We start from the raw sequence: 15,502 nt of genomic DNA on the forward strand, positions 1-15,502 counted from the left end.
AACACTATAAAAATTGGTTACTTTCTTTGGTACACAAACATGTAAAATTGGAAACTCATGAATTTTCGATTTTAAGAACTAACACTCCATTTGTTTATCCGAAAATTTCAATTTTCTTATTTTCTTTGTGTTCCTTTCAATAAATTACATTGGATAATTAAAAGATATTCATAGTTGGTACTGTTTGAAGTTTATGTTCCAAGCTTAAAATGAAGTGATATTTTGTCCCTTTCATTTAGGGCTGTTCCAGAATTAAACACATGGGGGTAATGGGAGGCACTTTTTTTTGGAACACATAATATAAAATTCTGATTTAACATACAATTCTTACAAAAGGATTTTCTAAGGAAAATGCAACAACCCACAATTAATTAATCTGAGTGTATCCAATCCCCAACCACTATCCATTCCTGTGTTCATATGTCTATTCTTGTGTTCATAAATATCTATTCCTGTGTTCATAAATGTCTATTCCTGTGTTCATAAATATCTATTCCTGTGCTCATAAATATCTATTCCTGAGTTCATAAATATCTATTCCTGTGTTCATAAATATCTATTCCTGTGTTCATAAATATCTATTCCTGAGTTCATAAATATCTATTCCTGTGTTCATAAATATCTATTCCTGTGTTCATAAATATATATTCCCATTTTCATAAATATCTATCAGTGGCATAGCTAGGCCATTTTTAAGTGTATGCCAGAACCTTGGCGAGGGACCTACAGGCCCTCAGCAAGTCCAGGACAGAGGACCATCTGGTAGGAGGTTCGAGGATGGAAAAGTTCCCGGAAGCTCACACGTTATCGAGAAAGAGTAACCATTTCTGTCATTAAAAACTCATCAATAGCAACATACTTTAGAGTTTAATTTGTTTATTTTATTTTTAAAATATTCATTGTGTTAATTTGGAAACTAATGATCACTGGTCTTAGAGAAAAATGTCACAACCAGTTACTGTAAAATATGTTATAATAGAGATGTGGGGTAGAGCAATCAATCAACAATAAATCCAAAGCTTTAGAGATAGGAAACAAGCAATTTTTCATTTCAATGTTGTCGTTATATTAATTATTTTGACTTCATCTAAATTTCTCCCATTTTTATGCGCAAATTCCGTTAATGAACACATGAAATAATGATTGTCGAGCCTTCGACTTTTGTCGAAAAAGCGAGACATAGCGATCCTACATTCCGTCGGCGTCGTCGTCGGCGGCGTCCACAAATATTCACTCTGTGGTTAAAGTTTTTGAAATTTTAATAACTTTCTTAAACTACCCGGGATTTCTACCAAACTTGGACAGAAGCTTGTTTATGATCATAAGATAATATTCAAAAGTAAATTTTGTAAAAAAAAAAATCCATTTTTTCTGTATTTTACTTATAAATGGACTTAGTTTTTCTGCCAGGAAACATTACATTCACTCTGTGGTTAAAGTTTTTGAAATTTTAATAACTTTCTTAAACTATCCTGGATTTCTACCAAACTTGGAAAGAAGCTTGTTTATGATCATAAGATAGTATCCAGAAGTAAATTTTGTAAAAAAAAAAATCTTTTTTTCAGTATTTTACTTATAAATGGACTTAGTTTTTCTGCCAGTTAACATTACATTCACTCTGTGGTTAAAGTTTTTAAAATTTTAACAACTTTCTTAAACTAACCTGGATTTCTACCAAACTTGGAAAGAAGCTTGTTTATGATCATAAGATAGTATCCAGAAGTAAATTTTGTAAAAAAATAATCATTTTTTCAGTATTTTACTTATAAATGGACTTAGTTTTTCTGCCAGTTAACATTACATTCACTCTGTGGAAAAAGTTTTTAAAATTTTAAAAACTTTCTTAAAGTATCTTGGATTTGTACCAAACTTGGACAGAAGCTTGTTTATGATTAAAAGCTAGTATCTAGAAGGAAATTTTGTTAAAATTTTGTTCCATTTTTTCCATATTTTACTTATAAATGGACTTAGTTTTTCTTCCAGTTAACATTACATACAGTCTGCAGTTTAAGTTTTTTTTAAATTTATTAGATTCATAATCTATCCTGGATTTTTACCAAACTTGGACAGAAGTTACTTACAATCAAAAGATAGTATAGAGAGGAATATTTTTATTAATTTTTTTCCTCATTTTTGTTGAGCCTGCGATTAACAGCAAAAGTAGGCGAGACACTGGGTTCCGCGGAACCCTTACGAATTTTTTTTTATATATGGCCAGTAAAATACAAGAATTTGCAAAGAGTTCCGTGGAACCCTGTGTCTCGCCTGGGATTGTAGCTGTCAGTGTAAAAGTGTAATGTTGACTGTAAAAAGTAAATCCATGTATCTGACAGTCAAATACAGGATTTAAGAAAAAAAAAAATTTTAATGTTTTTTCTTAATCTTGAAGATTAGCTTATTTCCAAGTTTCATATACCTATGAAGGGAAAATTCTGAAAAATGAAAAAAAAAATACTTTCAAAATTTTGCTTCAGACATTATCTTGTAATCATAAAAAAAGTTAGGCAAATTTTCATGAAACTCGACTCGACGAAGGTTTGACAAGGTAATTGATGTGTAACAAACTTTTACCTCAGGCTGTATCTACAAAACAACAAAGTCCTTTAATCAGTAAAATAGGGACAAATTAAAAATATATTTTCAATATGTTCTGAAAAGTGACTTTTGATCATAACAAAGATTGTGTTCACTTTCCGTAAAATTCCATGAAGGTTTGACAAAGTTGTTGATGTGTGAAAAACTTTAACCATAGACTGTCTCTAAATAATAACTGTAAAAAAATAAAAAAAGCAATATTTTAAAAATTTTGCTCGGAATACTGCCTTTGATTTGGTCATAAAAAGCTTCTGTCCAACTTCCGTTAAATTCCATGAAGTTCTGACAAAGTTATTGATGTTTGAAAAAAAAACTTTAACCACAGACCAGACTGAACATAAATGTTGCAGGCGCGACTAAAATGCAAACCACATATCGTATCTCAGCAGATATGAATTGCTTGAAACAACAGGAAACTCAGTAGAATTCACAGTAGATTCAGACTTTGACAGAAAATAAACAAATATATAATATATGACATGATACCATTTGATTAAAAAGAGAATTTCGTCCCTTTTACCTTCAATAACAAGTCATTGAAGAAAGAATTACAAGATTCATGTTCTTTTAACCAGTTCTTTTAATTTATCTAGATTACATTATTTTTTCTTCTACGTTCATGTGTATGCCCAGGCGTTTAGAAGTAAACTTAGCTACGGCTAACGCACATGTCTATTCTTGTGTTTATAAATATCTATACCTGTGTTTATAAATATCTATTCAAAATAATTAATAATAAATCTGTGGGTTACCATTTTGTAGTAAAAAGAAATGAGGCTTTCAATATGTTAAAAGTCCTTAAATATGTTAAACATACCAGCTGGAATTAAGTTTCCAAAGTTACGTTTTCCTATTGGTGTAAATTCATGTGGAACATGATTTTTTAAAACTTCTCCACAGTGACATCTATAAAATAAAACAATTTCAGATTTTAAAAAAATATACTTTTAATCTGGTCAAACATTGGTTGTTTTGTCGTATTTTTTTGTGTATCTGCAGTCAGACTGTTGACAACATTTGTTGTTTTGTCATAATTTTTGTGTATCTGCATTCAGACTGTTGACTACATTTGTTGTTTTGTCATAATTTTTGTGTATGTATCTGCAGTCAGACTGTTGACTACATTTGATGTTTTGTCATAATTTGTGTGCATCTGCAGTCAGACTGTTGACAACATTTGTTGTTTTGTCATAATTTTTGTGTATGTATCTGCAGTCAGACTGTTGACTACATTTGATGTTTTGTCATAATTTTTGTATATCTGCAGTCAGACTGTTGTCTACATTTGTTGTTTTGTCATAATTGTTGTGTATCTGCAGTCAGACTGTTGTCTACATTTGTTGTTTTGTCATAATTTTTGTGTACCTGCAGTCAGACTGTTGACAACATTTGTTGTTTTGTCATAATTTTTGTGTACCTGCAGTCAGCTGTTGACAACATTTGATGTTTTGTCATAACTTTTGTATATCTGCAGTCAGACTGTTGACTACATTTGATGTTTTGTCATAATTTGTGTGCATCTACAGTCAGACTGTTGACAACATTTGTTGTTTTATCATAATTTTTGTGTATCTGCAGTCAGACTGTTGTCTACATTTGATGTTTTGTCATAATTGTTGTGTATCTGCAGTCAAACTGTTGACAACATTTGTTGTTTTGTCATAATTGTTGTGTATCTGCAGTCAGACTGTTGACTTCATTTGTTGTTTGGTCATAATTGTTGTGTATCTGCAGTCAGACTGTTGTCTACATTTGTTGTTTTGTCATAATGTTTGTGTATCTGCAGTCAGACTGTTGACTACATTTGTTGTTTTGTCATAATTGTTGTGTATCTGCAGTCAGACTGTTGACTTCATTTGTTGTTTTGTCATAATTGTTGTGTATCTGCATTCAGACTGTTGTCTACATTTGTTGTTTTGTCATAATTTTTGTGTATCTGCCAGTCAGACTGTTGACTACATTTGTTGTTTTGTCATAATTGTTGTGTATCTGCATTCAGACTGTTGACTACATTTGTTGTTTTGTCATAATTTTTGTGTATCTGCCAGTCAGACTGTTGACTACATTTGTTGTTTTGTCATAATTGTTGTGTATCTGCATTCAGACTGTTGTCTACATTTGTTGTTTTGTCATAATTGTTGTGTATCTGCAGTCAGACTGTTGTCTACATTTGTTGTTTTGTCATAATTTTTGTGTATCTGCAGTCAGACTGATGTCTACATTTGTTGTTTTGTCATTATTTTTGTGTACCTGCAGTCAGACTGTTGACTACATTTGTTGTTTTGTCATAATTTTTGTGTATCTGCATTCAGACTGTTGACAACATTTGATGTTATGTCATAATTTTTGTGTATCTGCATTCAGACTGTTGACTACATTTGTTGTTTTGTCATAATATTTGTGTATGTATCTGCAGTCAGACTGTTGACTACATTTGATGTTTTGTCATAATATGTGTGCATCTGCAGTCAAACTGTTGACAACATCTGTTGTTTTGTCATAATTTTTGTGTATGTATCTGCAGTCAGACTGTTGACAACATTTGATGTTTTGTCATAACTTTTGTATATCTGCAGTCAGACTGTTGACTACATTTGATGTTTTGTCATAATTTGTGTGCATCTGCAGTCAGACTGTTGACAACATTTGTTGTTTTATCATAATTTTTGTGTATCTGCAGTCAGACTGTTGTCTACATTTGATGTTTTGTCATAATTGTTGTGTATCTGCAGTCAAACTGTTGACAACATTTGTTGTTTTGTCATAATTGTTGTGTATCTGCAGTCAGACTGTTGACTTCATTTGTTGTTTGGTCATAATTGTTGTGTATCTGCAGTCAGACTGTTGTCTACATTTGTTGTTTTGTCATAATGTTTGTGTATCTGCAGTCAGACTGTTGACTACATTTGTTGTTTTGTCATAATTGTTGTGTATCTGCAGTCAGACTGTTGACTACATTTGTTGTTTTGTCATAATTGTTGTGTATCTGCATTCAGACTGTTGTCTACATTTGTTGTTTTGTCATAATTTTTGTGTATCTGCAGTCAGACTGTTGACTACATTTGTTGTTTTGTCATAATTGTTGTGTATCTGCATTCAGACTGTTGACTACATTTGTTGTTTTGTCATAATTTTTGTGTATCTGCAGTCAGACTGTTGACTACATTTGTTGTTTTGTTATAATTGTTGTGTATCTGCATTCAGACTGTTGTCTACATTTGTTGTTTTGTCATAATTGTTGTGTATCTGCAGTCAGACTGTTGTCTACATTTGTTGTTTTGTCATAATTTTTGTGTATCTGCAGTCAGACTGATGTCTACATTTGTTGTTTTGTCATTATTTTTGTGTATCTGCAGTCAGACTGTTGACTACATTTGTTGTTTTGTCATAATTGTTGTGTATCTGCATTCAGACTGTTGTCTACATTTGTTGTTTTGTCATAATGTTTGTGTATCTGCAGTCAGACTGTTGACTACATTTGTTGTTTTGTCATAATTTTTGTGTATCTGCATTCAGACTGTTGACAACATTTGATGTTATGTCATAATTTTTGTGTATCTACAGTCAGACTGTTGACTACATTTGTTGTTTTGTCATAATTTTTGTGTATCTGCATTCAGACTGTTGACTACATTTGTTGTTTTGTCATAATATTTGTGTATGTATCTGCAGTCAGACTGTTGACTACATTTGATGTTTTGTCATAATTTGTGTGCATCTGCAGTCAAACTGTTGACAACATCTGTTGTTTTGTCATAATTTTTGTGTATGTATCTGCAGTCAGACTGTTGACTACATTTGATGTTTTGTCATAATTTGTGTGCATCTGCAGTCAGACTGTTGACAACATTTGTTGTTTTGTCATAATTTTTGTGTATGTATCTGCAGTCAGACTGTTGACTACATTTGTTGTTTTGTCATAATTTTTGTGTATCTGCAGTCAGACTGTTGTCTACATTTGTTGTTTTGTCATAATTGTTGTGTATCTGCAGTCAGACTGTTGACTACATTTGTTGTTTTGTGATAATTGTTTTTTATCTGCATTCAGACCGTTGTCTACATTTGTTGTTTTGTCATAATTGTTGTGTATCTGCAGTCAGACTGTTGACTTCATTTGTTGTTTTGTCATAATTTTTGTGTATCAGCAATCAGACTGTTGTCTACATTTGTTGTTTGGTCATAATTGTTGTGTATCTGCAGTCAGACTGTTGACTACATTTGTTGTTTTGTCATAATTTTTGTGTATCTGCAGTCAGACTGCTGTCTACATTTGTTGTTTTGTCATAATTGTTGTGTATCTGCAGTCAGACTGTTGACTACATTTGTTGTTTTGTCATAATTTTTGTGAATCTGCAGTCAGACTGTTGTCTACATTTGTTGTTTTGTCATAATTTTTGTGTATCTGCAGTCAGACTGTTGACTTCATTTGTTGTTTTGTCATAATTTTTGTGTATCAGCAATCAGACTGTTGTCTACATTTGTTGTTTGGTCATAATTGTTGTGTATCTGCAGTCAGACTGTTGACTACATTTGTTGTTTTGTCATAATTTTTGTGAATCTGCAGTCAGACTGTTGTCTACATTTGTTGTTTTGTCATAATTTTTGTGTATCTGCAGTCAGACTGTTGACTTCATTTGTTGTTTTGTCATAATTTTTGTGTATCAGCAATCAGACTGTTGTCTACATTTGTTGTTTTGTCATAATTTTTGTGAATCTGCAGTCAGACTGTTGTCTACATTTGTTGTTTTGTCATAATTTTTGTGTATCTGCAGTCAGACTGTTGTCTACATTTGTTGTTTTGTCATAATTTTTGTGTATGTATCTGCAGTCAGACTGTTGTCTACATTTGTTGTTTTGTCATAATTGTTGTGTATCTGCAGTCAGACTGTTGACTACATTTGTTGTTTTGTCATAATTTTTGTGTACCTGCAGTCAGACTGTTGACTACATTTGTTGTTTTGTCATAATTTTTGTGTATGTATCTGCAGACAGACTGTTGACTACATTTGTTGTTTTGTCATAATTTGTGTATGTATCTGCAGTCAGACTGTTGACTACATTTGTTGTTTTGTCATAATTTTTGTGTACCTGCAGTCAGACTGTTGACTACATTTGTTGTTTTGTCATAATTTTTGTGTATGTATCTGCAGTCAGACTGTTGACTACATTTGATGTTTTGTCATAATTGTTGTGTATCTGCAGTCAGACTGTTGACTACATTTGTTGTTTTGTCATAATTTTTGTGTATCTGCATTCAGACTGTTGTCTACATTTGTTTTGTCATAATTTTTGTGTACCTACAGTCAGACTGTTGACTACATTTGTTGTTTTGTCATAATTTTTGTGTATGTATCTGCAGTCAGACTGTTGACTACATTTGATGTTTTGTCACAATTTTTGTGTATCTGCAGTCAGACTGTTGACTACATTTGATGTTTTGTCATAACTTTTGTATATCTGCAGTCAGACTGTTGACAACATTTGATGTTATGTCATAATTTTTGTGTATGTATCTGCAGTCAGACTGTTAGACTACATTTGATGTTTTGTCATAATTTTTGTGTATCTGCAGTCAGACTGTTGACAACATTTGATGTTTTGTCATAATTTTTGTATATCTGCAGTCAGACTGTTGACTACATTTGATGTTTTGTCATAATTTTTGTATATCTGCAGTCAGACTGTTGACTACATTTGATGTTTTGTCATAATTTTTGTGTATCTACAGTCTAGTCCGAGATTACTCTGACGTCCAACGGCTGTTTTGCCAGACAAGCTGGGGCCGTGGGACGTCAGAGCTCGTCCCATATCAAAAAGTGGATATTTGCCCGTCCAAAATAGATGCGCTGCTTCGTCGCTTCTGATGCCAACGGACGGCCTTGGAATTATATAAATCAGGTATCAATTTGTTCATTTTTCATTTATCTCTTCATTTATGTAAGTTTCACCTACCTGTCACCCTTTATTTTCTCATATTTAGACAGTTTTCACAGTGACCCACCGATTCTGGCATTTTGACTTTCATTTTGAAAGATTGTCATGTGATCACGAGAAAAAAGTAAGGCACAATGGACTATGGAAAATGATGTATGCATATGACCCTAGGTCAATATGAATATATAATCTAACACCTCGCTCATTTACGATGCAAGCAATGTAAATATCCGAGAGCTTTCGAATGTTATCGTGGTTGGCACTAAATGCTTAATACCGATCTCCTGTAAAGGAGGTGAAAAATCGTGGTTGGCTACTAAATGTTAAATATCGATCTCCTATAAAGGAGGTGAAAAAAGTATAGATATTTGCATATTTGAGTCTCGAGGTCGCAAAATGTCTCGTAACATTTGAAAATAAAAGTAAAAATGTCTGAATCGATGGGTCACTGTGAAAACTGTCTGAATATGAGAAAATAAAGGGTGGCAGGTAGGTGAAACTTACATAAATGAAGAGATAAATGAAAAATGAACAAATTGATACCTGATTTATATAATTCCAAGGCCGTCCGTTGGCATCAGAAGCGACGAAGCAGCGCATCTATTTTGGACGGGCAAATATCCACTTTTTGATATGGGACGAGCTCTGACGTCCCACGGCCCCAGCTTGTCTGGCAAAACAGCCGTTGGACGTCAGAGTAATCTCGGACTACTACAGTCAGACTGTTGACTACATTTGTTGTTTTGCCATAATTTTTTAGTATAATTTCATTTGCCACACAGCAATGCTTTTGATCATTTTTTTTCATATCTTTAGAAAGTCTGTATGTGTGTATAATAATTTAATGAAAATTAATAATCATTTCATGCACTTTCACACCAATACATACTTTAGCGCCTCTATTTTCTCTATTTTTTGTTGATTTGGTGCAGGAACAAATAGTTGACATTCTAACTGCATGAAGTTTTGTCTGATGAAAGCAATATGATCCAACTTTTGCTAAAAAATAGAAAAGACTGCTTCTTAAATCTTTTTAAAAACTTAATAAACAGCTTAATGAGAAAACCCATACCGCATAGTAAAGCAATACAATGACATGACAAATGTGAAACAATTCTAGTGGCCTTATTTATGTAAAAAACAACATTCTAGTGGCCTTATTGGTGTAAAAAAACAACATTCTAGTGGCCTTATTGGTGTAAAAAAACAACATTCTAGTGGCCTTGTTTATGTAAAAAAAAAATGGAAAAATAAATATGATCTACAAAAAACAAGCGCCTAATTACAGGCTCCTGACTTAGGACAGCTGGCAGGATAAAACATGTTTGTGGGCACCCAACTCTCCCCTAACCTGCGACAATTTACTTTTCTTTATTGGCCCCTTGATGTTTTTTTTTTCTCTGTTGTTTGGATGGTGCCTCATGGACATAGACACAACATTTCTGTACATTCTGTAACTTCATATTTGTTAACTACCTTCTCAAAACTTTTATCTTCCTGGTCAGAATTCATCATTTTACTTAACGGGACCCTTCCCATTAAAGGAACTTTCTTCCTCATGTCTGAAAATCTAACATCCTCTAATGTAAGTCTTTCCTGTGTTCTGGCTCTGCGTTCATCAATTTCATCTCTTGTCATCATCCGTGAATTTGTTCCACCCCCAGTGTCAAACTGAGATGGAGAGCTGAAATCCTCCATTCCAAATGCCTGCAAGTTTCTGCCACTAGGATGTATCTTTGATTCCATCAGTCTATTTCCAATCCCAGCCATCTTGGAGTCTGGTGAGTTTTTGTATTCACCTGAAACAAAATATCCCAGAGATTAAAAAACAACATGTCACTTGTTAGATGAAATATAAAAATAAGGAGATGATGATTGCCAATGAGACAACTATCCACCAGAGTTCAAATAAAGTGGATGTAAGCAATTATAGGCAACTGTACAGCCTTCAACAATGAGAAAAACCCATACCGTATAGTCGGCTATAAAAGGCCGACATGAAAAATATGAAACAATTCAATTGCGAAAACTATAACTGCCTAATTTATAACAAAACAATTAACGAAAAACAAATATGACAGACATGAACCAACGACTACCATGACAACCACTGAACTACAGGCTCCTGACTTGAAACAGTCACATAAAGAATGTGGCGGGGTTAATACATGTACATGTATGTTTTTCAAAATCATATAACTTACAAACTATACTGAAGATTCTACTTATTAAACTGTAAGAATTTGACAAACACCCATGTACTCAATATAAGAGAAATGTTCCCAAAAAATGGTCTGAGTGGATAGTTGTCTTATTGGCAATTATATCACATATCACATATCCTTATTTCTATATTGAGATCAACAACTGCCAGTGTTAGACTAGAATTTTGATACAAATTGAACAAACATTAAAATTCTGTCAATATTTTTATTGTATGTCTGTATCAATTCATATTGTTCTACAAAATAAAACTGTTCTACCTCGAAAACTGAAGAGGAGTATGGCTGACTAACAAGGAACTACATGTACATTTTATATTTTAGACTATTGGAAATTTTCCCCTATTGATAATATTGAAAGAAATTAGAATTGAAGGAAAGAAAAAGTACAATAAAAAATACCAAACTCCAAGGTAAATTCAAAAAAGGAGTTCACAAAAACTTACAAAATCAAATGTTAAACTTTATCAACCAATGGAACTAATGGAAAACAATTGTCATATTCCTGACTTGGTACAGGCATTTTTCAAAGAATTTTTTTTTTAAATGGTTGGTTAAACCTGTAATATATATAGCTGACTAAACCTCCCACTTGTATGACAGTTGTTTATAGTTCCGTTATATTGACAAAATTGGGTGAGCAAGGAAATATTATTCCTGTTCATATGAAAATCTTCAGTATAAATATTTTTCCATAGGACATACTTTGAGTAGGATTTAATCACTATGTGACGGCTTGTCAGCCATATTGGAGGTAAAACTGGATTGTTTTTAAATGATAGCGATTTTTTGTATTTTATTAATATGTCCTAATTTGTAAAATGTGAAAATTATTAATGTCTCAGTACATCTTACTGTAGTTTTAATTTTACAAAAATCTGTATTTATATAATTATTTATAGTCTAATACAGACTTTTTCCTCTTTCATAGATAACACCTAAAACAATAATAAAGACAACAACACCCATCAATTACCGCATGGTAAGAGTTTAATGTGGTCGACATGTTTCGCCAACAAGCGTGGCGTCTTCAGGACAATATTACATATGAAATCATATGTCGTCATAACAACCTCTATTGTTACGTTACTTTCGGCAAACCACACAACTGCAAAATTTGTACTTCACTGTTTGATTTCATATGTTATATTGTCCTGAAGACGCCACGCTTGTTGGCGAAACATGTCGACCAGATTAAACTCTTACCATGCGGTAATTGATGGGTGTTGTTGTCTTTATTATTGTTTTATTTAATTATCTAGTGAAAGTCAACTGTGAGTACCTTTCGGTATCCACCCACTATTACCCAACCGCACGATTACCACTTCAGGTGTTGGTTCACCCTGTTCAAATTCAAGATAACACCTAAATAAAATTGAGAATGGAAATGGGGAATATGTCAAAGAGACAACAACCTGACCAAAGAGGAGACAACAGCCGAAGGCCACCAATGGGTCTTCAACGCAGCGAGAAAATCCTGCACCCGGAGGTGGTCCTCAGCTGGCCCTTAAATAAAATTGTGTACTAGTTCAGTGAAAATGGACATCAAACTAAACTCCAAAACATATAAATGAACTAAAATTAAAAACATACAAGACTAACAAAGGCCAGAGGCTCCTGACTTGGGACAGGCGCAAAAATGCGGCGGGTTAAACATGTTTTGTGAGATCTCAACCCTCCCCTTATCCCTCTAGCCAATGTAGAATAAAGAAACACATAGCAATACGCACAGTAAACCTGCCTAAAATTAATCATTGTACATATATGGGTACAGATGCGCAATTCATTTCAGGTAGGCAGTTATGGTAGCCTTTTCCTCAATTCCTCTGCTCTTATCTTAAACTTGGATATGTATGATGGCTCGTTTTGAAGCCGAGACATTTTCACATATGTGGTTATTATAAATTTTAGGGGTACAAAGTGAGATTCCTTTTTTCTATAATTTAGCAAACCACGAAAAGTCTTTTGTGCTGGGGCTTCTCGAGGTAAAAATCCCTTTTTTTACACAATAAGTTCTTTGCATACATTTAATAACTCCACAGTTTTTACACCTTTATTCTATGGTCATCTGCTCTCCATATCAGCACAAATAGTTAAGCTCAGTCCCTTGTCAAAAATTGAAACATGTCCAATACCACTACACAGAGATTTTTTGTTTTCCCACAACTTTTGTGTTCCTCAATTTGAGACGCATTAGGTATATTGACCCATACATTAAAGACAATGTATGTCTAAAAAGTTAGCACTTTTTTATATGTGGGTTAGGATTACATGTCTTAAATTCGATTAGAAAAAAAGAGACTATACAAAGGTGTAATCTTCAAGAATTTCCGTCCATACACAATGTACCACTTCAGCCATCTGAAATTTTCACCAAATACCTGTTCTACATGAAGCTTGGTTGTTTTGGCTAAACAGAATTTCAGAGATCTCCCAAAAACTCAATATGAATCAGGGAACTGATACATGTAGATATTAACCAAAACTTAATTTTATACGGTGTAACGCTGCTTTTATTCAAATTTATTGATAATTGTGACTACAAATTTGAGATATTTTAACTTCTGGATTTTGATTTGTCTGTCTTGTATGCAAGTTCCTTGTATAACAATATGGCAAACACAATTATTCAAAAGATAGATATTTAATATCTATATTTTGTAAATTTTATTCAACACAGATATTTATTTCAATAAGAATATTCAAAACTACAAAGGTACAATGCACAAGGTATGTCTTGAATCAGGGTCTGTTCGCGCAAAAACATGTTCGCACCCTACAAGTACGCATCGCGGGTCCTTTCGCACCCTTTTAATTGGCTTTGTGTTAAATAATTTTTCAATCGTTTTTTGGTTAGTATATTGCTATATTTTTGTTCATTGTTTCAAAATGAAGAGACTTTCTAATCTAAACACGATTTTTGTGTTGAATAATTTTTTTATCGTGTTTTGATTATTGTATTGCTATAAATATTTTTTTTTTCATTGTTTCAAAATAAAGTTAACATCCACCAGAGTACAGATGGGAACTTGCATATAAGACACACAAATCGAATTCATGAAGTTAAATTGTACTTTTATTGAATTTTCAGGTTCTATTGAGTTTTGGGGAGTTCCCGGGAAATCATTGTACCAGATTATTTTGGTCCAGATCATAATGCGGTAGTTCCTACATGTATACATTGTAAGTTAATGAATACAGAAGTTTTCTAAATTATGTATTATTGACCACATAATGAAGAATTGATGTCAGACAGTTTATTATTCCCAAAAATACTTTTAAAACTGTTTGATATCTGTGAACACAAACTTGCTGATGAATGATGTTTGGTTATAATTTGTTTCGCGTTTTGATTTCTGTACTACAGAAACGAACTACAGACTGTAGTCACGTTCTCGCTTCTACACTATTTACTTGAATGGCAAGTTAATATGTCATACGTATGGGAGCTTTTAGACTTTAACGATTCATATATTTGAATACATTACCTGGCGCAAGCTAACATCTCAGTTCATTTTACTAAGAAGGGATAAAACAAGATGAAAAGAACGACTTCGAAAGACAACCGGAAGTTTACAGTGCTGCTAAGCGCTGCAGGATCAATATATGGGAGACAACTCTAAAAGTTCAAATGAAAGATTCCAATTTTGGCCAATGATCACCCAATATCTGTACTGTAATGATAAGAAGTAAATAATTTTCGTAGAATATAGAGGCATTTTTTTGTAAATTAGAAATAATAACCGAGAAAAAGAACAAATGAAATAAAAATATTTTGTTTACATAAAAAAAAAAAAAAATGAATGAGTTAAAATAAATTTTTTTCATGATATTAAAAATATTTAAATATTTTTTCAATATAATCAGAGACACTAATCAAGGATTTATATCGTACCTTACTGTATAAACCCTTGATATATTAATAATCTGGGACATAATAAAGCATCATGGAGACATATAATACATTTTATGTCTTAGGCTCTGAAATTAAGTTCTTTAATGAGTAGAGAGTCTGAATCATATATATATATATATATATATATATATATATATATATATATATATATGTACATATATATTTTTAATTTAACATTACTGGTCGAGGACCCGTTTTTTTGTCAGTTACCGTCAGTTACCAGTTACCGTCACCTTGCATTTTATGCAATAATGAGGGTGGTAAAGGGTTATTTTCGTGCAACGTGATCGCCGTTTTTTATTTCACGTTCAACGTGTTTTTACTTTTTTATTTGACATTCAGTCGTGCAAGACAGGTGCCTCGTTCAACGTGTTCTGCTTATTTAATTTTACGTGCATCGTGATTTTCAAATGCTTATTTTGCGTGCTCGGTATTTTTCAAATAAAATTCAAACACTTGGCAGGGATCGGCAAGAAAAAAATGGATTCAATTTTGTTTTTTGATAAAGCGGAAAGGCCTTTGATGTTGTTCCTTATCGATTTTGGAGCTTCCAAGATATATGTACTGCATGGTTTGGCCTAACACATTGTTCATTAAGTATTAAGAAACTACATCACACTAACATTTTATTGTCTAAGCAAATTTGTAACGGGCCAAACATATTTATTTTTGTCGTATTCTTTCGATTTGATTCAGTTTGCGATAAGTTCAAAATCGTTGTACCATATGCTACTATAGTCCTCTGGTATGAATATGTTGATGGATTGCTGTATTGCCATATATGTCTAATGTCTCTAGTTCATGATTGTAATGTTAGAAAACATAAAAAAATAAA

At 32.7% G+C, this 15,502-nt stretch overlaps 1 protein-coding gene across 3 annotated transcripts in view; it reads right to left on the bottom strand.

The window, feature by feature from the left end:
- Positions 1-14,324, bottom strand: part of LOC127712644 (transient receptor potential cation channel subfamily M member-like 2) — a 67,781-nt gene extending 53,457 nt beyond the window's left edge. For all 3 annotated transcript variants that reach the window (XR_007987223.1, XM_052219201.1, XM_052219200.1), the window contains exons 1-4: positions 14,240-14,324; positions 10,006-10,328; positions 9,419-9,528; positions 3,413-3,501 (exon numbers count right to left, since the gene is read on the bottom strand). Coding sequence is in view for 2 of the 3 variants with exons in the window: in XM_052219201.1 (XP_052075161.1) it covers positions 3,413-3,501; positions 9,419-9,528; positions 10,006-10,299 (493 nt within the window). In the remaining variant the exon portion in view is untranslated. The remainder of the gene's footprint in view (positions 1-3,412; positions 3,502-9,418; positions 9,529-10,005; positions 10,329-14,239) is intronic.
- Between the last annotated feature and the right edge of the window lie 1,178 nt (positions 14,325-15,502).

Source organism: Mytilus californianus, unplaced genomic scaffold (genome assembly GCF_021869535.1).
Source record: "Mytilus californianus isolate M0D057914Y unplaced genomic scaffold, xbMytCali1.0.p SCAF_8, whole genome shotgun sequence".
Lineage (NCBI taxonomy): Eukaryota > Metazoa > Mollusca > Bivalvia > Mytilida > Mytilidae > Mytilus > Mytilus californianus.